General features: G+C 44.8%; 1 protein-coding gene across 1 annotated transcript in view; it reads right to left on the bottom strand.

Moving 5' to 3' along the window:
* The window catches only part of LOC121568683 (histone-lysine N-methyltransferase 2C), a 242,145-nt gene that overhangs the window by 42,229 nt on the left and 176,892 nt on the right, over positions 1-23,024 (bottom strand). Inside the window, exons 32-42 of the mRNA XM_045221547.1 lie at positions 22,689-22,845; positions 22,088-22,302; positions 21,813-21,886; positions 8,234-8,446; positions 5,155-7,092; positions 4,580-4,917; positions 2,352-4,138; positions 848-959; positions 653-722; positions 482-545; positions 24-256 (exon numbers count right to left, since the gene is read on the bottom strand). Of these exons, the coding sequence (XP_045077482.1) occupies positions 24-256; positions 482-545; positions 653-722; positions 848-959; positions 2,352-4,138; positions 4,580-4,917; positions 5,155-7,092; positions 8,234-8,446; positions 21,813-21,886; positions 22,088-22,302; positions 22,689-22,845 (5,201 nt within the window). The remainder of the gene's footprint in view (positions 1-23; positions 257-481; positions 546-652; positions 723-847; positions 960-2,351; positions 4,139-4,579; positions 4,918-5,154; positions 7,093-8,233; positions 8,447-21,812; positions 21,887-22,087; positions 22,303-22,688; positions 22,846-23,024) is intronic.

Here is a 23,024-nt window from a genome sequence, read left to right as displayed (position 1 = left end):
CCCTGCTACATTTAGTTAGCTACCTGCTCCAACTGTTTCTGCACCACACTCTGCTGCTCTGTCACATGCTTCAGCTGCTCGACGTCCTCCTTAGGGAACTCACGGCCAGCCTTCTTGGCCGTCCTCTGTTTGGCTGACAGGGCCTTCTTGGATTTCCTGTGGGCCCCAATCTGGTCTTCCAGAAACTTCTGCTGCATCTGCAGGAGCTGTTGGGTCTCCTGGAGCCACTCCTCGTACTGCTTCCTCTTGCGGTCGTCTGAGAGACGGGAGACAAGAATGGGTTAGGTGCCATTTTTACTTTGGATGTATACATAAATCCAAAAGACATATAGGTGAAATCGAATAGACCCTGGATTGGATATGGTGGTCAACAAATTAAATACTGAAGAGACCAAATGGGTCTATGATTAATAATTTGGTTAAAGTGAATGAGGATGTCATAATCAAATGCAAATTGAAAAACTTTGGGTTGTCCACTCACTGACAAATCCAGGTCCAAAATTTGGGGGGTTCGGTCTCGCCATCTGTGGAGCCAACTTCCCGTCCTGCGAAGACAATTAACAAATGATAAATGGGGCCTTTTTTCCCTAGCATAATATATGAAACATATGACTGTCTGATAGACAGATAGTGGTTGATTCACGATGCTTACCTGTCCAAGCACATGTTGAGGCAGAGTGGCAGCAGTATCTGGTCCATGGGCTCCTGGCGTCTGCTGAACTCTGCCACAAAGACAATGAGAGGATCATTGCTTTAGGGAACATTAAATCATTTTTTACCCTTTCAATTAAATAACATTACCTAGCACGAACACTCAAAGCTAGCATTGGGGAAGCTTTTGCCTTACCTGTTCATGACTATTGAGGGCATTCCCATGCTGTTCTGAGCCATTACTTTATTAATTCCCTTCAGGGCCACCATCTTAGCCTTCATGATCGGGTCTGTGATGGCATCAAAGTCTGCTAAAGAAGAAAACAAAAAAGTCAGTAATCTTTTGACAAATCCACTTAATTGTAGTTGACTTCCTTTTAAGGTTTGACCTCCTTTTAAAAGGCGTTCTTTTTTACAACCAAATCTCTGATGTAAATGGCATGTTATAGAAGGGGCCAGACACCTTTTCTGTGATTTCACTTGTTTATGATTAACTTAACCCAAACAGCACATTTCCTTATCCTCGTTGTGTAGTATGGGGGCCCTGAAAAACCACGAACAAAGGCTCCAAAAATATATATTTTTTAGAAACGGCAAAGCTCTCAGTGTAGTGATGCAGGTCTTTAGATAAATTGTGTCATTCTGAACTTTAAATGCAACGTTATATTCCCTTTTGTGCGACTCCAGACGTTTCCCCTATCCAGCTGTTCCATTCTCAGTGTAGCCTGCTGCTACAGGTAACTGACAGTAAAGGAAACACCAACATAAAGTAAAGGAAACACCAACAAAGTATATTAATAGGGTGTTGGGCCACCACGAGCTGCCAGAACAGCTTCAATCAATGCGCCTTGGCATAGATTCTACAACTGTCTGTAACTTCCTGTGTGGAAGCACCCCATGCTTTCAATATACTTTGTAGCTCTCATTTACTCAAGTGTTTCCTTTATTTTGGCAGTTACTTGTAGAATGGACGGCGAGATATTGCTCGAGTCGCAACAAAATTGAATATAATGTTATGCATAAAGTTCGAAATGACAATTTCATGTGTACAACATCTAAAGACCTGTTTCAATATACTGAGAGCTTTGTAGTATTTGGGTGTTCTTGGAGCCTTGGTTCATGTTTTTCAGGGCCCCCATAGTATTCAACGAAGACGAGGAAGTGATTTGCTGTTTGGGATACGTTTCTCAAAAACAAGTGAAATCACAAAAAAGGTGTCTGGACCCTTCTATAACATGCCATTTACATCAACAATTGAGATTTGGTTGTAAAAAATTACTTATCATTTAAGGTTTGACCTCTTTTTAAGCCATTTTAAAAGAATCCATCCCTCACGAGTGCCACGTCTAAATTATGGATGGAACGCTGGTGAAGTAAGACTCCCAAAAGTGTCTCTTGTCAAGAAATATTATGTCCAACATTCTGTTCCTCAATTTACATGTGGGGAATGCAAAGTTATTTTTTTGCCCTCGAAATCTTTTAAAAAAAAGCATTTGTCTCAAACGAAAATGGCTTCATATTCCACATATCTACCAAAAAGGATGATCATGCAAAATGACTGCAAAACCCCCAGAGGACTGTTCTGAATACACTCTGGAAATAACTAATAATAATAAATGTAGAGGGGTAATGTGTGTGACTAAATTAAACGGATCACCAAAACAGCAATCACATGTCTATCTGAAGCTCATTACCCTTACTTATGTTGGGGAAGGAGTCACTGGAGTGCTGTCGGATCATGGCCTGCATCTGCCTCTGCTGCTGCTGCTCCTGCCTCTCCTGGTCCAGCAGGTCCTGCAGTAGGAGGGGCTGCTCATCCAGCAGCAGAGGCCTGTTCTGTGGGCCGGCCTGCTCTAGCGAGGAGCCCTGCTGTTGGGGGACCATGCCCTGCTGGCCCTGGGGGTTCAGGCCATGGGCAATGGGCTGCTGACCGGCTCCCACCATGGCTAGGTTTAGCTCCACCTGCTGGTTGGCTGACGCCCCGAAGCTGTGGTTTCCCACTAGGATGTGGTTTGGGTTTCCCATTGAAAGCCTACTCTGAACCAACGCAGGGTTCACCCGATGTCCCATAGCCACACTGGGATTGAGCCTGTTGTTGTCTTGGGCATGTTGCTTAGATAGCATCAGCATGCCTGTGTTTGGGTGTAGCCCAGTGGCCTGGTTCGGCTGGGCAGCTATGTTCCCTTGATGAGGAGAGCCGTTTGGGCCTAACCCAGTGTCTTCCAGTTTCTCTTTGACCAGAAGGCTGGAGAGGACCGGAGCCGAGCCAGTCTGTCCAGGTTGCTCATACAGCCCTGTGCCCTCTTGGTTAGTCATGGTTCTGTTGTAATTAATCTGGCCACTGCAGGGTGGCTGATCCTGGTTTTGCATGTGTCCATCTTTGACCTCCGTTTTGATCGGCTCTTCTGTTTTGACTATGTCCAAGGTCTCTTTCGATTTGTTGGCCTCCCGTCTGATTTGGCCGTGCGCTTGAACATTGTCGGATTTCCCTACGGATTGGGACGAGGTGGCTGTGCAGTCTCCGCTGGTGTTCCTCTTCTGCGACAGGGCTTTCTGGAGGTCCGAGGTCTCTCCCTGTTGGTGGTCCTCCATGGGGTCACCCAGGTCCAGATCTTCTTCACTGAACATGTCTTTCTTGTCCTCCAGGTTGAACTCGGGGTCCGTGTAGGCGATGAGGTCAAACTTCCCCGACATGAGGAAGTCGTCGAGGTGCAGGTCGTTGGGTCCCAGGTCCAGGTCTTTACCATCATCCGGGTCGAGGTTCAGGTTCAGGTCGACCAGGTCTTTGACCTCCACGTCTTCGAGGTCCTTCACTGCAGAGTCGTCAGCGTCCAAGTTTTCGTCGATTCCGTCTCCACTGGGTATCTGAGTCTCCTCCGCTTGACTGGTGCTAGACCCAGGCAAGAGCATACCAGATGGCTCTGCATTGAGTGACTCACTAGTGACAGGGTGGCTGAGTGACCTATTCAGTGGAGGATGCTGTTGCTGCCCAGTGGTCACTTGCACTTCAGTCTGCTGCTGGTGCAGGTTCTCCATACTAGCCAAGATCTGCATGTGGCCGACCGATCCCTGGGAAGGTCTGCCCATCATGGGATCCATCATTCTTGGTCCCTGGTTCCCGGCGAAGCCCATCTCCTGGCCAACCATGAAGCACTGGGGTGGTCTCTGGAGTTGGTTGGAGGGGTCCATGACGTTGGGAGGTCCATGCCCAAAGGGCATCATCATCCTGTTCTCAGGGGCCCTGTGGCGGAGCTCAATGAACGGCTGACCCATGATATTGTGCTGCTGGACGGTAAGGCCCCGCGGGGGGAAGTGCTGGGGGAGCCCCATCTGGGGGTTGCCCCCCATGCCCTCCATGCCCCCCCCGGAAAAGTCCACAGAGAGGGACCGTCGCATCTGGGTTGGAATGTTATTGACCATGGGCCCGCCGGGCATCTGATGAGGGGGCCTGAGGAAATGTTGCTCATGGCCGGGGGGAAATCCAAACCTGAGAGAAGAAAAGATGAAAACCACATTGGCAAATGCTAATCCATGAACAAGGCAGAACACAATGTCACTGATTGCTGATGATTGCTCCCTACACACAAATAAGGAAGATTACACAGTGAGTAGCACTTCAAAAATGCCACTTCATTCCACAATGCATGTTTAACATATTTTCATTAATTGAATCGTTTCAAGAGGAGCAACATATTCTTTAAAACAATTATAATGTATTGGATTTGATTGGATTTATATAGCGCCTTTCTACCAACTGAGGTACTCAAAGCGCTTTACATAGTAGGGGGAAACTCACCTCATCCACCACCAATGTGTAGCATTATACAAATATACAGCTGCATTTAAATGTGGTAAAGGCCTTGTGCATTAAAAAAAAAGTGTCAAGGGCCAGAGTTTATGTATACCTATGCTGTCAAACTCGACTAACCTCATTCCTTGGGGCCTCAAGCCCATGTTGCCCATGTCCCTGGGGAAGTGGGGTATCGCAAACTGGCCCTCGTTGGGGAAGGGTCCTCGCTGGTCCCCTAGGAAGGTACCAGGGAACCTTTGACCCCCAGGAACTTGGAGACCGCCCCTGATGGGTCCTGGGTAAGGGGGTGGTGGTCTGCCAAACATGTCGCTCTGTGGGGTGGGATCTTCTTGTGACCAGCGACGGGGTGTCGCCGCATCGGGGGCACCACCAGCTTCCTGTCGTAGTCCTTTCTCTTGCAGGATGGCAGACTTCTGTTGCTGCTGCCTCAGGATCAGCTGGCGCAGTCTCTGGCGCTGCCGGGGGGGTACACATTAGCAAGTAACAAATAAATCTTGCATCATGCAACTATTCATTCATTAGCATTTTAGGGGTACTTATAGAGAAGCAACAATTATTTAATGTTGCACTGTCATATTGGCTTGGGAATGACTAATCACCTGCTAATAACTATGCAAACAGAAGAAGGCTTTATTTCAATTCAAGTGTTATCCATGTGGCAGTGTCATTGCTTCTTTACTAAATGCAAATACCTGTCTGAGCTTCTCCTCAGTGTCTCCCAGGTGTGGCTGCATGCTGTTCTGAGCATCAACAGTGTTGCTGCTCAACTGGGTAATATCATGGGCTGGCCTTTCTGAAGCTTGAGCACAAGGTGTCATTGGACCCTGTTCAAAGTGGTTGTGAATCGGCGTTTGACCACCGTGATGATTCGACTGCGGCAGAGAGAAACTTTCGTCCGACATTTCCGGGTGCTTAGATGTCTGAGAGCCTGGGGCACTTGGACGGGAAAACGTGTCCTGCATCCTGCCTGGAGACTGGTGGGAGAAGGGGTCAGCTGGGAGCTGGGACATGGGTGTCGGTCTGGAGCCTAGTCGATTGAAGGCGTCAGGACCAGCTCCTGGCCGGGGCGTCCCTGGAACTTGGGCATAAGGGTCGGTGAGGAGCGGTCTTGGGGTTCCAGGGGGCTGTGCGTATAGAATGGCATTGGAGGACCGAGGGGTACCGGGTTGTTGGGCATAAGGGTCCATGTTCCTTTGATTAGCGGGGGATTTGGGAAATCTATCCCCTGGGGCTGGTCTGGGGGTACCTGGCATGGAGGCATAAGGATCCATGGAGTGAGATGGAGACTGTCTGCGATTGGCTGGGTGCTGCTGGGGAAACTGGTCTAGATGAAGGCTAGGTGGCGTCTGCAGGTATGAAGGATCTGAGTGTGGCCTTGGGGTGCCGGGAGGTTGGGCATAGCCATCAGAGGGAGGTCTGGGGGTGCCTATCGGTTGGGCGTAAGGGTCAGGCATCTGCTGGGAATTATCTGGCCTCGGGGCAGATGGTGCTTGGGCGTATGAGTTTCTGTGAGGGTGTCTCATCATTGGCATGGGTTGAGAGAAATGGCCCTCCTGGGGTTGGCGCATCATCCTGAGCTCGTTGGGGAACCCTTCCCCCATGGGCGGACGGGGGGTGAGAGGCTGCTGGGCATAGGGGTCGGCCTGTGGTCCTTGGGGAAAGCCATCAGATGGCCCTCGTCTAAGTCCCCCAGGCATAGGGCCACCATAGGGCTCTTGCTGGGACTGCTGGGGAGGCATGGGGGCTTTGAACACCGGCACGGAGCCCGACTCGTTGCTGCCGGGGATGGGAGTGAGCAAAGGCCTGGAGTAGGGGTCTGAGAGGATCATGCGGTTGTGAGATATGCGCTGGTAGACCTCAGCTCGGTGGCCCCCTATCCTGGAAAATGATTCTCCTCCAGAGGGAGGGCTCATTATGTGCCTGACCTGCTGCTTTTGCTGCTGCTCAACGAGTCCTGAAGGGCCCACCCTGGCGGGTCCCATGGGTTTAACAAACGGGTCAGGTGGCCTGGGGGTGTCTGGCATCTTAGCATAGGGGTCAGCATTACCAGACGTGGGCGAGCCAAAGGACTCGTGTGCCGGGGAAGGCCTCCCTCCCCTTTCCTGCATCTTTGACAAAGAGTTCCGCTGGGGCGTGGTGGATCCGCCACCCCCAGGGGGTGGTCTCGGGGTGCCCACCATTTTGGCGTAGGGGTCCCAAGGCGAGGATGGCCGGGAGCCTGAGGAGGAACTTGGGGAGAACATCTGTGGTGACTGGGGCTGGGAGGATGGTCCCTGCTGGGGGTACGAGTTCTCCTGGGTGGGCGTCCTCGAGGACGGAGGTGGGAGCTGTGGTCTGAGGAACACGTCATCCTGTGACTCGGAGGTGGGCGTGACTGGGAGTTGGGGTCTAGCGAAGCCATCCTTAGACGCTATTGGCTGCAGAGGGGATGAGTTTCCAGACTTACCACCATTGCTGGGCTGAGGCGTCATGGGGCTCTGGTTGCCACTATTAGGTGTTGTATCTCCACATGACTGACTGCTAAACAGCTGTTGCTGCTGCTGCTGCAGTTGTTGCTGCTCATTTTTCACCTGCTCCAGCTTTTGAGTGGCTTCGATCTTCGCCTGCTGCTTGCTCTTTTGTCTCATTTGCTGCCATGGAAACAAGAAAAGCAGGGGAGGGAAGGAGGGGAGGCACTTCAGTGAATGAAGCCTTTTTGAAAGGGTTGAATTTGAAATTTTATGATGACATGGTGCTAAGAATGCTCTCTTTCCCTCACTCACAACAAAGTTAATGCTTTTTCAATATGAGTGGGTCTAGCGTGTGTTGTTAAGCCATGCAAGAGGAAACAATGTGAGGGTGTATGTAATATGGTCATGAAAAAAAGCTTCTGGAGGCTGTTACTGTGTTTTTCAGGGCCAAGGACAGATTTTACCAGTTAACCAAGCTTTTCTCCCTACAACTCCATTTTACATTTTGCTTTTCTTACACCTTGTAAATTTTTCTTTATTGGTTCTAGGCAGACGAATACCAGAACAGTGCCTCGCCTTGGGAATCTTACCAGAGACATTTTTCCACCTCCTGCAGCTATAGTTGCCTGGTTGGAATGTCCAAAAAGGACGTCTTTATTTGTTGATTTTATGGCTTTGCTTTTTGGGACCTTTTCCTGCTGCTTCTTAAGCGGTCCCCACATCTGATTTAACTCTCCCTTTTCAATGCAAATTAAGAATTAGTAGACTGTATGAGAACGCCAAATGTATTGTTTAAAAATGACTCACTCAACCATGCACATATATAAAGTTAAATAGAAAAAATGGTTTCATGCCCCCAGGTTGTTATCTTCAATCTCACCACCTTGCTCCCACTCACAATTCCCCTGACATGCGATACTTTGATTGTTATGGTGGTGTATTATGGCGTCATAAAATACATGTACACACAAAAAAAACACACACTGCTGTCTCACACCAGGGTTTCTCAACATGCAGGAATAAAATCCCACTTATCCCATTTGGCTGTCTGAACGCCTGCCAAGGAAGAAACTAAACAAATTACTTCCTAATTGTCTAAAAGGCATACATGCAATTGCCCCACAATCATGCATCCAATTTCGTACCCTCAGACTCAATTTAAACAAAAAACATTTACATTTACGTAAAAGAAATGAAGGCCAAATGAATTGACAACAACTCCTAGAATAGTCATTGAGAAACCCAGCTTTACAGTGCCCCCATGCTTCATGCCCCCCCTCCCTCCATTTCCAGCACACTTTAACTCTAAAGGTACTCTTACCTGTCTGAACTTCCACTCCTGCTCGTGCTCAGACTCCTTGGGCTTGAGTGCATCTTTGAAGAGCATCTCAGCGTCCATGGGGACACTATTGGGGTCAAAGGGATCAGTCAACGGCTGCTGCTGCTGGTGAGGATTCTGGTGTCTCTTCAGCGTATCGTTGGACATCTGAACTTTGTTAATGCGCAGCGCTGCCCGGTTATCGCGTGCCTTTTGCTGGAAGAAAGGGTCTATTTTGTCATTTTTCGACCGGTCAATCACTTGACCCATTGAACAATGATAAAGCTAATTATTACAGATGGTTTTGTAACACAATTGTGTGTATGTATATATACATATATGTGTATATATATATATATATATATACACGTGCATATATATATACATATATACACATACATATACACACACATATATACATATTCATACATTTACATACATACATACATACATATACACATATACGTGTATATATAATATAATATAATATAATATAATATAATATAATATAATATAATAAATAATATAATATAATATATAATATGCCATTTAGCAGACGCTTTTATCCAAAGCGACTTACAGTCATGCGTGCATACATTTTTTTTTGTGTATGGGTGGTCCCGGGGATCGAACCCACTACCTTGGCGTTACAAGCGCCGTGCTCTACCAACTGAGCTACAGAGGACCACGTGCATATACACATACACGTGCATATATACACACATATATATACATATATGTGTATATATACATATATATGTGTATATATACATATATATGTGTATATATACATATATGTGTATACACACACACACACACATATACATATTATATATACACATACATACATACATACATACACACATATATATACATATATATACACATATACACACACACACACAGTGGGGGAAAAAAGTAATTAGTCAGCCACCAATTGTGCAAGTTCTCCCACTTAAAAAGATGAGAGAGGCCTGTAATTTTCATCATAGGTACACGTCAACTATGACAGACAAAATGAGGTTTTTTTTTCTCCAGAAAATCACATTGTAGGATTTGTAATGAATTTATTTGCAAATTATGGTGGAAAATAAGTATTTGGTCAATAACAAAAGTTTCTCAATACTTTGTTATATACCCTTTGTTGGCAATGACACAGGTCAAACGTTTCCTGTAAGTCTTCACAAGGTTTTCACACACTGTTGCTGGTATTTTGGCCCATTCCTCCATGCAGATCTCCTCTAGAGCAGTGATGTTTTGGGGCTGTCGCTGGGCAACACGGACTTTCAACTCCCTCCAAAGGTTTTCTATGGGGTTGAGATCTGGAGACTGGCTAGGCCACTCCAGGACCTTGAAATACTTCTTACAAAGCCACTCCTTCGTTGCCCAGGCGGTGTGTTTGGGATCATTGTCATGCTGAAAGACCCAGCCACGTTTCATCTTCAATGCCCTTGCTGATGGAAGGAGATTTTCACTCAAAATCTCACGATACATGGCCCCATTCATTCTTTCCTTTACACGGATCAGTCGTCCTGGTCCCTTTGCAGAAAAACAGCCCCAAAGCATGATGTTTCCACCCACATGCTTCACAGTAGGTATGGTGTTCTTTGGATGCAACTCAGCATTCTTTGTCCTCCAAACACAACGAGTTGAGTTTTTACCAAAAAAGTTATATTTTGGTTTCATCTGACCATATGACATTCTCCCAATCCTCTTCTGGATCATCCAAATGCACTCTAGCAAACTTCAGACGGGCCTGGACATGTACTGGCTTAAGCAGGGGGACACGTCTGGCACTGCAGGATTTGAGTCCCTGGCGGCGTAGTGTGTTACTGATGGTAGGCTTTGTTACTTTGGTCCCAGCTCTCTGCAGGTCATTCACTAGGTCCCCCCCGTGTGGTTCTGGGATTTTTGCTCACCGTTCTTGTGATCATTTTGACCCCACGGGGTGAGATCTTGCGTGGAGCCCCAGATCGAGGGAGATTATCAATGGTCTTGTATGTCTTCCATTTCCTAATAATTGCTCCCAGTTGATTTTTTCAAACCAAGCTGCTTACCTATTGCAGATTCAGTCTTCCCAGCCTGGTGCAGGTCTACAATTTTGTTTCTGGTGTCCTTTGACAGCTCTTTGGTCTTGGCCATAGTGGAGTTTGGAGTGTGACTGTTTGAGGTTGTGGACAGGTGTCTTTTATACTGATAACAAGTTCAAACAGGTGCCATTAATACAGGTAACGAGTAGAGGACAGAGGAGCCTCTTAAAGAAGAAGTTACAGCTCTGTGAGAGCCAGAAATCTTGCTTATTTGTAGGTGACCAAATACTTATTTTCCACCATAATTTGATAATAAATTCATTAAAAATCCTACAATGTGATTTTCTGGATTTTTTTTTCTAAATTTGTCTGTCATAGTTGACGTGTACCTATGATGAAAATTACAGGACTCTCTCATCTTTTTACGTGGGAGAACTTGCACAATTGGTGGCTGACTAAAAACTTTTTTTCCCCACTGGATATATATATATATATATATATATATATATACACACACATACATATAAACATACATACATACATATACAGTTGAAGTTGGAAGTTTACATACACCTTAGCCAAATACATTTAAACTCAGTTTTTCAAAATTCCCTGTCTTAGGTCAGTTAGGATCACCACTTTATTTTAAGAATGTGAAATGTCAGAATAATAGTAGAGAGAATTATATATTTCTCTCTACTATTAAAATCACATTCCCAGTGGGTCAGAAGTTTACATACGCTAAATTAGCATTTGGTAGCATTGCCTTTAAATTGTTTAACTTGGGTCAAACATTTCGGGTAGCCTTCCACAAGCTTCCCACAATAAGTTTGGTGAATTTTGGCCAATTCCTCCTGACAGAGCTGGTGTAACTGAGGTCAGGTTTGTAGGCCTCCTTGATCGCACACGCTTTTTCAGTTCTGCCCACACATTTTCTATAGGATTGAGGTCAGGGCTTTGTGATGGCCACTCCAATATCTTGACTTCCTTGTCCTTAAGCCATTTTGCCACAACTTTGGAGGTATGCTTGGGGTCATTGTCCATTTGGAAGACCTATTTTCGACCAAGCTTTAACTTCCTGACTGATGTCTTGAGATGTTGTTTTATCCACATCAAATTCCTTCCTCATGATGCCATCTATTTTGTGAAGTGCACCAGTCCCTCCTGCAGCAAAGCACCCCCACAGCATGATGCTGCCACCCCCGTGCTTCACGGTTGGGATGGTGTTCTTCGGCTTGCAAGAAGCCCCCTTTTTCCTCCAAAAATAACAATGGTCATTATGGCCAAACAGTTCTATTTTTGTTTCATCAGACCAGAGGACATTTCTCCAAAAAGTAAGATCTTTATCCCCATGTGCAGTTGCAAACCGTAGCTTTTTTATGGCGGTTTTGGAGCAGTGGCTTCTTCCTTGCTGAGCAGCCTTTCAGGTTATGTCGATATAGGACTCATTTTACTGTGGATATAGATACTTTTGTACCTCTTTCCTCCAGCATCTTCACAAGGTCCTTTGCTGTAGTTCCGGGATTGATTTGCACTTTTCGCACCAAAGTACGTTCATCTCTAGGAGACAGAACGCGTCTCCTTCCTGAGCGGTATGATGGCTGCGTGGGCCCATAGTGTTTATACTTGCGTACTATTGTTTGTACAGATGACTGTGGTACCTTCAGGCGTTTGGAAAATGCTCCCAATGATGAACCAGACTTGTGGAGGTCTACAATTATTTTCTGAGGTCTTGGCTGATTTCTTTACATTTTCCCATGATGTCAAGCAAAGAGGCACTGAGTTTGAAGGTAAACCTTGAAATACATCCACATGTACGCCTCCAATTGATTCAAATGATGTCAATTAGCCTATCAGAAGCATCTAAAGCCATGACATCATTTTCTGGAATTTTCTAAGCTGTTTAAAGGCACAGTCAACTTTGTGTATGTAAACTTCTGACCCACTGGAATTGTGATACAGTTAATTATATAAGTGAAATAATCTGTCTGTAAACAATTGTTGGAAAATTACTTGTGTCATGCACAAAGTAGATGGCCTAACCGACTTGCCAAAACTATAGTTTGTTAACAAGAAATGTGTGGAGTGGTTTAAAAACTCATACATATATACACATATATACACATACACACACACACATATACACATACACATACATATACATATATATATACAGTGGGGAGAACAAGTATTTGATACACTGCCAATTTTGCAGGTTTTCCTACTTACAAAGCATGTAGAGGTCTGTAATTTTTATCATAGGTACACTTCAACTGTGAGAGACGGAATCTAAAACAAAAATCCAGAAAATCACATTGTATGATTTTTAAGTAATTAATTTGCATTTTATTGCATGACATAAGTATATGATCAGCTACCAACCAGTAAGAATTCCGGCTCTCACAGACCTGTTAGTTTTTCTTTAAGAAGCCCTCCTGTTCTCCACTCATTGCTTGTATTAACTGCACCTGCTTGAACTCGTTACCTGTTTAAAAGACACCTGTCCACACACTCAATCAAACAGACTCCAACCTCTCCACAATGGCCAAGACCAGAGAGCTGTGTAAGGACATCAGGGATAAAATTGTAGACCTGCACAAGGCTGGGATGGGCTACAGGACAATAGGCAAGCAGCTTGGTGAGAAGGCAACAACTGTTGGTGCAATTATTAGAAAATGGAAGACGTTCAAGATGACGGTCAATCACCCTCGCTCTGGGGCTCCATGCAAGATCTCACCTCATGGGGCATCAATGATCATGAGGAAGGTGAGGGATCTGCCCAGAACTACACGGCAGGACCTGGTCAATGACCTGAAGAGAGCTGGGATCACAGTCTCAAAGAAAACCATTAGTAACATACTACGCCGTCATGGATTAAAATCCTGCAGCGCACGCAAGGTCCCCCTGCTCAAGCCAGCGCATGTCCAGGCCCGTCTGAAGTTTGCCAATGACCATCTGGATGATCCAGAGGAGGAATGGGAGAAGGTCATGTGGTCTGATGAGACAAAAATATAGCTTTTTGGTCTAAACTCCACTCGCCGTGTTTGGAGGAAGAAGAAGGATGAGTACAACCCCAAGAACACCATCCCAACTGTGAAGCATGGAGGTGGAAACATCATTCTTTGGGGATGATTTTCTGCAAAGGGGACAGGACGACTGCACCGTATTGAGGGGAGGATGGATGGGGCCATGTATCGCGAGATCTTGGCCAACAACCTCCTTCCCTCAGTAAGAGCATTGAAGATGGGTCGTGGCTGGGTCTTCCAGCATGACAACGACCCGAAACACACAGCCAGGGCAACTAAGGAGTGGCTCCGTAAGAAGCATCTCAAGGTCCTGGAGTGGCCTAGTCAGTCTCCAGACCTGAACCCAATAGAACATCTTTGGAGGGAGCTGAAAGTCTGTATTGCCCAGCGACAGCCCCGAAACCTGAAGGATCTGGAGAAGGTCTGTATGGAGGAGTGGGCCAAAATCCCTGCTGCAGTGTGTGCAAACCTGGTCAAGACCTACAGGAAACGTATGATCTCTGTAATTGCAAACAAAGGTTTCTGTACCAAATATTAAGTTCTGCTTTTCTGATGTATCAAATACTTATATCATGCAATAAAATGCAAATTAAACAATGTGATTTTCTGGATTTTTGTTTTAGATTCCGTCTCTCACAGTTGAAGTGTACCTATGATAAAAATTACAGACCTCTATATGCTTTGAAAGTAGGAAAACCTTCAAAATCAGCAGTGTATCAAATACTTGTTCTCCCCACTGTATGTGTATATATATACATATATATATACATACACACACTGCTCAAAAAAATAAAGGGAACACTTAAACAACACAATGTAACTCCAAGTCAATCACACTTCTGTGAAATCAAACTGTCCACTTAGGAAGCAACACTGACTGACAATAAATGTCACATGCTGTTGAGCAAATGGAATAGACAACAGGTGGAAATTATAGGCAATTAGCAAGACACCCCCAATAAAGGACTGGTTTTGCATGTGGTGACCACAGACCACTTCTCAGTTCCTATGCTTCCTGGCTGATGTTTTGGTCACTTTTGAATGCTGGCGGTGCTTTCACTCTAGTGGTAGCATGAGACGGAGTCTACAACCCACACAAGTGGCTCAGGTAGTGCAGCTCATCCAGGATGGCACATCAATGCGAGCAGTGGCAAGAAGGTTTGCTGTGCCTGTCAGCGTAGTGTCCAGAGCATGGAGGCGCTACCAGGAGACAGGCCAGTACATCAGGAGACGTGGAGGAGGCCGTAGGAGGGCAACAACCCAGCAGCAGGACTGCTACCTCCGCCTTTGTGCAAGGAGGAGCAGGAAGAGCACTGCCAGAGCCCTGCAAAATGACCTCCAGCAGGCCACAAATGTGCATGTGTCTGCTCAAACGGTCAGAAACAAACTCAATGAGGGTGGTATGAGGGCCCGACGTCCACAGGTGGGGGTTGTGCTTACAGCCCAACACTGTGCAGGACGTTTGGCATTTGCCAGAGAACACCAAGATTGGCAAATTCGCCACTGGCGCCCTGTGCTCTTCACAGATGAAAGCAGGTTCACACTGAGCACATGTGACAGACGTGACAGAGTCTGGAGACGCCGTGGAGAACGTTCTGCTGCCTGCAACATCCTCCAGCATGACCGGTTTGGCGGTGGGTCAGTCATGGTGTGGGGTGGCATTTCTTTGGGGGGCCGCACAGCCCTCCATGTGCTCGCCAGAGGTAGCCTGACTGCCTTTAGGTACCGAGATGAGATCCTCAGACCCCTTGTGAGACCATATGCTGGTGCGGTTGGCCCTGGGTTCCTCCTAATGCAAGACAATGTTAGACCTCGTGGCTGGAGTGTGTCAACAGTTCCTGCAAGAGGAAGGCATTGATGCTATGGACTGGCCTGCCCGTTCCCCAGACCTGAATCCAATTGAGCACATCTGGGACATCATGTCTCGCTCCATCCACCAACGCCACATTGCACCACAGACTGTCCAGGAGTTGGCGGATGCTTTAGTCCAGGTCTGGGAGGAGATCCCTCAGGAGACCATCCGCCACCTCATCAGGAGCATGCCCAGGCGTTGTAGGGAGGTCATACAGCCTTGTGGAGGCCACACACACTACTGAGCCTAATTTTGACTTGTTTTAAGGACATTACATCAAAGTTGGATCAGCCTGTAGTGTGGTTTTCCACTTTAATTTAATTTTGAGGGTGAATCCAAATCCAGACCTCCATGGGTTGATAAATTTGATTTCCATTGATAATTTTTGTGTGATTTTGTTGTCAGCACATTCAACTATGTAAAGAAAAAAGTATTTAATAAGATTATTTCATTCATTCAGATCTAGGATGTGTTATTTTAGTGTTCCCTTTATTTATATATATATATATATATATATATATATATACACACACACACACACACACACACACACACACACATACATACATACATACATACATACACACATACATACACACATGCCTATATACAGTGGGGAGAACAAGTATTTGATACACTGCCGATTTTGCAGGTTTTCCTACTTACAAAGCATGTAGAGGTCTGTCATTTTTATCATAGGTACACTTCAACTGTGAGAGACAGAATCTAAAACAAAAATCCAGAAAATCACATTGTATGATTTTTAAGTAATTAATTTGTATTTCATTGCATGACATACGTATTTGATACATCAGAAAAGCAGAACTTAATATTTGGTACAGAAACCTTTGTTTGCAATTACAGAGATCATAAGTTTCCTGTAGGTCTTGACCAGGTTTGCACACACTGCAGCAGGGATTTTGGCCCACTCCTCCATACCTTCTCCAGATCCTTCAGGTTTCGGGGCTGTCGCTGGGCAATACGGACTTTCAGCTCCCTCCAAAGATTTTCTATTGGGTTCAGGTCTGGAGACTGGCTAGGCCACTCCAGGACCTTGAGATGCTTCTTACGGAGCCACTCCTTAGTTGCCCTGGCTGTGTGTTTCGGGTCGTTGACATGCTGGAAGACCAAGCCACGACCTATCTTCAATGCTCTTACTGAGGGAAGGAGGTTGTTGGCCAAGATCTCGCGATACATGGCCCCATCCATCCTCCCCTCAATATGGTGCAGTCGTCCTGTCCCCTTTGCAGAAAAGCATCCCCAAAGAATGTTGTTTCCACCTCCATGCTTCACAGTTGGGATGGTGTTCTTGGGGTTGTACTCATCCTTCTTCTTCCTCCAAACACGGCGAGTGGAGTTTAGACCAAAAAGCTCTATTTTTGTCTCATCAGACCACATGACCTTCTCCCATTCCTCCTCTGGATCATCCAGACGGTCATTGGCAAACTTCAGACGGGCCTGGACATGCGCTGGCTTGAGCAGGGGGACCTTGCGTGCGCTGCAGGATTTTAATCCATGACGGCGTAGTGTGTTTTACGAATGGTTTTCTTTGAGACTGTGGTCCTAGCTCTCTTCAGGTCATTGACCAGGTCCTGCCGTGTAGTTCTGGGCTGATCCCTCACCTTCCTCATGATCATTGATGCCCCACGAGGTAAGATCTTGCATGGAGCCCCAGACCGAGGGTGATTGACCATCATCTTGACCTTCTTCCATTTTCTAATAATTGCGCCAACAGTTGTTGCCTTCTCACCAAGTTGCTTGCCTATTGTCCTGTAGCCCATCCCAGCCTTGTGCAGGTCTACAATTTTATCCCTGATGTCCTTACACAGCTCTCTGGTCTTGGCCATTGTGGAGAGGTTGGAGTCTGTTTGATTGAGTGTGTGGACAGGTGTCTTTTATACAGGTAACGAGTTCAAACAGGTGCAGTTAATACAGGTAATGAGTGGAGAACAGGAGGGCTTCTTAAAGAAAAACTAACAGGTCTGTGAGAGCCGGAATTCTTACTGGTTGGTAGGTGATCAAATACTTATGTCATGCAATAAAATGCAAATGAATTACTTAAAAATCATACAATGTGATTTTCTGGATTTTTGTTTTAGATTCCGTCTCTCACAGTTGAAGTGTACCTATGATAAAAAGTACAGACCTCTACATTTTTTGTAAGTAGGAAAAGCTGCAAAATCGGCAGTGTATCAAATACTTGCTCTCCCCACTGTATATACACAAACATATATATATATACACACACATATATATATATATATACACATATATATATATATATATATATATATATATATATATATATATATATATATATATATATATATATATATATATCAGTGGGGGAAAAAAGTATTTAGTCAGCCACCAATTGTGCAAGTTCTCCCACTTAAAAAGATGAGAGAGGCCTGTCATTTTCATCATAGGTACACGTCAACTATGACAGACAAATTGAGAAAAAAAATCCAGAAAATCACATTGTAGGATTTTAATGAATTTATTTGCAAATTATGGTGGAAAATAAGTATTTGGTCACCTACAAACAAGCAAGATTTCTGGCTCTCACAGACCTGTAACTTCTTCTTTAAGAGGCTCCTCTGTCCTCCACTCGTTACCTGTATTAATGGCACCTGTTTGAACTTGTTATCAGTATAAAAGACACCTGTCCACATCCTCAAACAGTCACACTCCAAACTCCACTATGGCCAAGACCAAAGAGCTGTCAAAGGACACCAGAAACAAAATTGTAGACCTGCACCAGGCTGGGAAGACTGAATCTGCAATCGGTAAGCAGCTTGGTTTGAAGAAATCAACTGTGGGAGCAATTATTAGAAATGGAAGACATAAAAGACCACTGATAATCTCCCTCGATCTGGGGCTCCACGCAAGATCTCACCCCGTGGGGTCAAAATGATCACAAGAACGGTGAGCAAAAATCCCAGAACCACACGGGGGGACCTAGTGAATGACCTGCAGAGAGCTGGGACCAAAGCAACAAAGCCTACCATCAGTAACACACTACGCCGCCAGGGACTCAAATCCTGCAGTGCTAGACGTGTCCCCCCTGCTTAAGCCAGTACATGTCCAGGCCCGTCTGAAGTTTGCTAGAGTGCATTTGGATGATCCAGAAGAGGATTGGGAGAATGTCATATGGTCAGATGAAACCAAAATATAACTTTTTGGTAAAAACTCAACTCGTCGTGTTTGGAGGACAAAGAATGCTGAGTTGCATCCAAAGAACACCATACCTACTGTGAAGCATGGGGGTGGAAACATCATGCTTTGGGGCTGTTTTTCTGCAAAGGGACCAGGACGACTGATCCGTGTAAAGGAAAGAATGAATGGGGCCATGTATTGTGAGATTTTGAGTGAAAACCTCCTTCCATCAGCAAGGGCATTGAAGATGAAACGTGGCTGGGTCTTTCAGCATGACAATGATCCCAAACACACTGCCCGGGCAACGAAGGAGTGGCTTCGTAACAAGCATTTCAAGGTCCTGGAGTGGCCTAGCCAGTCTCCAGATCTCAACCCCATAGAAAATCTTTGGAGGGAGTTGAAAGTCCGTGTTGCCCAGCGACAGCCCCAAAACATCACAGCTCTACAGGAGATCTGCATGGAGGAATGGGCCAAAATACCAGCAACAGTGTGTGAAAACCTTGTGAAGACTTACAGAAAACGTTTGACCTGTGTCATTGCCAACAAAGGGTATATAACAAAGTATTGATAAACTTTTGTTATTGACCAAATACTTATTTTCCACCATAATTTGCAAATAAATTCATAAAAAATCCTACAATGTGATTTTCTGGAATTTTTTTCCTCATTTTGTCTGTCATAGTTGACGTGTACCTATGATGAAAATTACAGGCCTCTCTCATCTTTTTAAGTGGGAGAACTTGCACAATTGGTGGCTGACTAAATACTTTTTTTCCCCACTGTATATATATATACACACACACATATACACACACACAGTACCAGTCAAAAGCTTGGACACCTACTCATTCCAGGGTTTTTCTTAATGTTTTACTATTTTCTACATTGTAGAATAATAGTGAAGACATCTAAACTATGAAATAACACATATGGAATCAAACATATTTTATATTTGAGATTCTTCAAAGTAGCCACCCTTTGCCTTGATGACAGCTTTGCACACAATTGGTATTCTGTCAACCAGCTTCATGAGGTAGTCACCTGGAATGCATTTCAATTAACAGGTGTGCCTTCTTAAAAGCTAATTTGGGGGAATTTCTTTCCTTCTTAATGCGTTTGAGCCAATCAGTTGTGTTTTCACAAGGTAGGGGGGGTTTACAGAAGATAGCCCTATTTGGTAAAAGACCAAGTCCATATTATGGCAAGAACAGCTCAAATAAGCAAAGAGAAACGACAGTCCATCATTACTTTAAGACATGAAGGTCAGTCAATACAGAACATTTCAAGAACTTTGATCATTTCTTCATGTGCAGTCGCAAAACCCATCAAGCGCTATGATGAAATTGGCTCTCATGAGGACCGCCACAGGAATGGAAGACCCAGAGCTACCTCTGCTGCAGATGATAAGTTCATTAGAGTTAACTGCACCTCAGATTGCAGCCCAAATAAATGCTTCACAGAGTTCAAGTAACAGACACATCTCAACATCAACTGTTCAGAGGAGACTGCATGAATCAGGCCTTCATGGTGAAATTGCTGCAAAGAAACCACTACTAAAGGACACAAATAAGAAGAGACTTGCCTGGGCCTAGAAACACGAGCAATGGACATTAGACCGGTGGAAATCTGTCCTTGGTCTGGTGAGTCCAAATGTGAGATTATTGGTTCCAAATGCCGTGTCTTTGTAATAATATAATAATAATATGCCATTTAGCAGACGCTTTTATCCAAAGCGACTTACAGTCATGTGTGCATACATTTTATACGTATGGGTGGTCCCGGGGATCGAACCCACTACCCTGGCGTTACAAGCGCCGTGCTCTACCAGCTGAGCTACAGAGGACCAGAGTAGATGAACGGATTATCTCTGTATGTGTGGTTCCCACCGTGGAGGAGGAGGTGTGATGGTGCTTTGCTGGTGACACTGTCGGTGATGTATTTAGAATTCAAGGCACACTTAACCAGCATGGCTACTACAGCATTCTGCAGCGATACGCCATCCAATCTGGTTTGCGCTTAGTGGGACTATCATTTGTTTTTCAAATGACACAACACACCTCCAGGCTGTGTAAGGGCTATTTGACCAAGAAGGACAGTGATGGAGTGCTGCATCAGATGACCTGGCCTCCACAATCCCCCGACCTCAACCCAATTGAGATGGTTTGGGATGAGTTGGACCGCAGAGTGAAGGAAAAGCAGCCAACAAGTGCTCAGCATATGTGGGAACTCCTTCAAGACTGTTGGAAAAGCATTCCAGGTGAAGCTGGTTGAGAGAATGCCAAGACTGTGCAAAGCTGTCATCAAGGCAAAGGGTGGCTATTTGAAGAATCTCAAATATAAAATATATTTTGATTTGTTTAACACTTTTTTGGTTACTACATGATGCCATATGTGTTATTTCATAGTTTTGATGTCTTCACTATTATTCTACAATGTAGAAAATAGTAAAAATAAATGAAAATCCCTTGAATGAGTAGGAGTTCTAAAACTTTTGACCGGTAGTATTACATTTACATTTACGTCATTTAGCAGACACTCTTATCCAGAGCGACTTACAGTTAGTGAATACATTTTTATTTTTATTTTTATTTTTTTATACTGGCCCCCCGTGGGAAACGAACCCACAACCCTGGCGTTGCAAACGCCATGCTCTATCAACTGAGCTACATCCCTGCCGGCCATTCCCTCCCCTACCCTGGACGACGCTGGGCCAATTGTGCGCCGCCCCATGGGTCTCCCGGTCGCGGCCGGCTGCGACAGAGCCTGGATTCGAACCAGGATCTCTAGTGGCACAGTTAGCACTGTGATGCAGTGCCTTAGACCACTGCGCCACATTATATATATATATATAATAATAATTATTTAATTTTTTTCTGAATGTCTTGGGGGAAAAATACAAGGTAAAGAAACCATCTCATTCCCCCCAATAAATTGACATGCAGAGTATTGTTGAATGTAATGTCATCATGGAGAAAATCTAACTGTCCTGAAAACCCCTCAAATGACTATCTGTAAAGTTGGAAAACTTACAAGACACAACATTTAAACAGAACGAAGATGAGAGAAGGGACAGAGAGAGAGAGAGAGAGAGCTCTTGGGATTATAATGCCATCAGAAAACAAATACCGTCCTTCTCCCTAATGGCCTCGAGCTTACAAGTTAGTTCAAACTTGAACATTTCGTCAGTGATTGGCTGCTTTCCTTTCATTCATCAGTCCAATAAGTATAGGGCCCCATTCAATCAAAATCTCAAATCAGGTTTGTGGATTAAGTCAATAACAATGTTGTTCTGGTGAAGTAGAAATAAATCATTTTTTTATTGGGACTAGGGCTCTGTTTTCGTTGGAAGTTTTGAGAGTTTTGGAAAAGATTTGCCTTATTTCTTCAATACTACTTCAATGTATGGATTTTGTCTAGAGGTTTATACAAACGTCTCTTCAGCAATCAGGAAAACCAACTGCTGATTAAAATAAGTGCAGTGCATCATGGCCCAGCATGGACGTAAACAAACTTACCACATATGGGGCCCTGTCCTGGGAACTGGCTTTCCTCCATAATTTTGCGATCTGTTTCACTCTCATAGCCCAGTCTGTATAGAAAAAAGACGAGCTAAAACGTATAGCTCTAGGACACACATGCAATAAGGCCAAGTAGAGTACCTTTTCCAGACTCGTTTTCCCAATATTCAACCTTTTAATGGGTGTGACAACTTCTGAGCTATTTTATTTTTAATAATTAAAAAAATAATTCACACTTTAGAATTTTAAAGAACCAAAAATTCTGTACCGACCTGGGAACTCCTCTAGGAGGTTGGGGAAGTTGACGTTGGTGTAAAGGACTGGGGCCACAGTGGCCATCTCGCCCAGAGTCTCCTCCTTCTCCCACTTCAGCGTGCTCCTCTGTGCGTTGGACATAGTGTCTGTCTCTCCCTCCGGAGGGGGGACGGGGCCAGGGGTGCTCCATGGAACCACTATGTCACCCCCCATCTGGCTAAACTTCTTGTCCCTAGAAGGAGCCCTCTGGTTACACATTATATTGACTTATACCATTGCATTGTTGGATACTCGGCTTGAAGGGCATTCTAGAGGCACATTATCATTATGTTTGCACTTTGTATGTCACTTACAATGTGGTTGACCTAGAAGCAAATGTAGTTTGGGCTTTAGTATAAAATTTTTTTTTTGATTTATTAAAACATTTAAATAAATTAAAGCGAACTACAATGAAGTCAAAACAATGGAAGAAAACATAGTCAAGAAAACTCAATAGGTAAGTCAAAAAATAAAAACGCAGCCAACTGATTGCCTTCCAGCAGTTGTCTTAAAGATGAAAGCAATACTCTAGTAATACGCCGGTGGGGTACAACAGCTTCCTGCTATGCCAGCTCTTACCTCATATTCTCTGGGAAAGGCATTCTGTGGATGGGTGAGAAGTTGCCCGGGCCACAGGGGCTTGTGCCGCCGGGCATCATGGGAGTTGGAGGAAAATGGGGGTTGGGCCCCATCATGCCGTTTATAATTGGCATGCGGGGGAACATCCCACCGTCACCTGCAAGAGAGAGCATAGATACAATGTCAGATAAGTAGTTCCATACATACATTGAGTATACAAAACATTAAGAACACCTGCTCTTTCCATGACAGAATGACCAGGTGAAAGCTATGATCCCTAATTGATGTCACTTGTTAAATCCACTTCAGTCAGTGTAGATGAAGGGGTGGAGACAG

The sequence above is a fragment of the Coregonus clupeaformis genome, chromosome 7 (genome assembly GCF_020615455.1).
Source record: "Coregonus clupeaformis isolate EN_2021a chromosome 7, ASM2061545v1, whole genome shotgun sequence".
NCBI lineage: Eukaryota > Metazoa > Chordata > Actinopteri > Salmoniformes > Salmonidae > Coregonus > Coregonus clupeaformis.
Note: the sequence above shows the minus strand (reverse complement) of the source record. Positions and strands in the feature narration are given on the sequence as shown.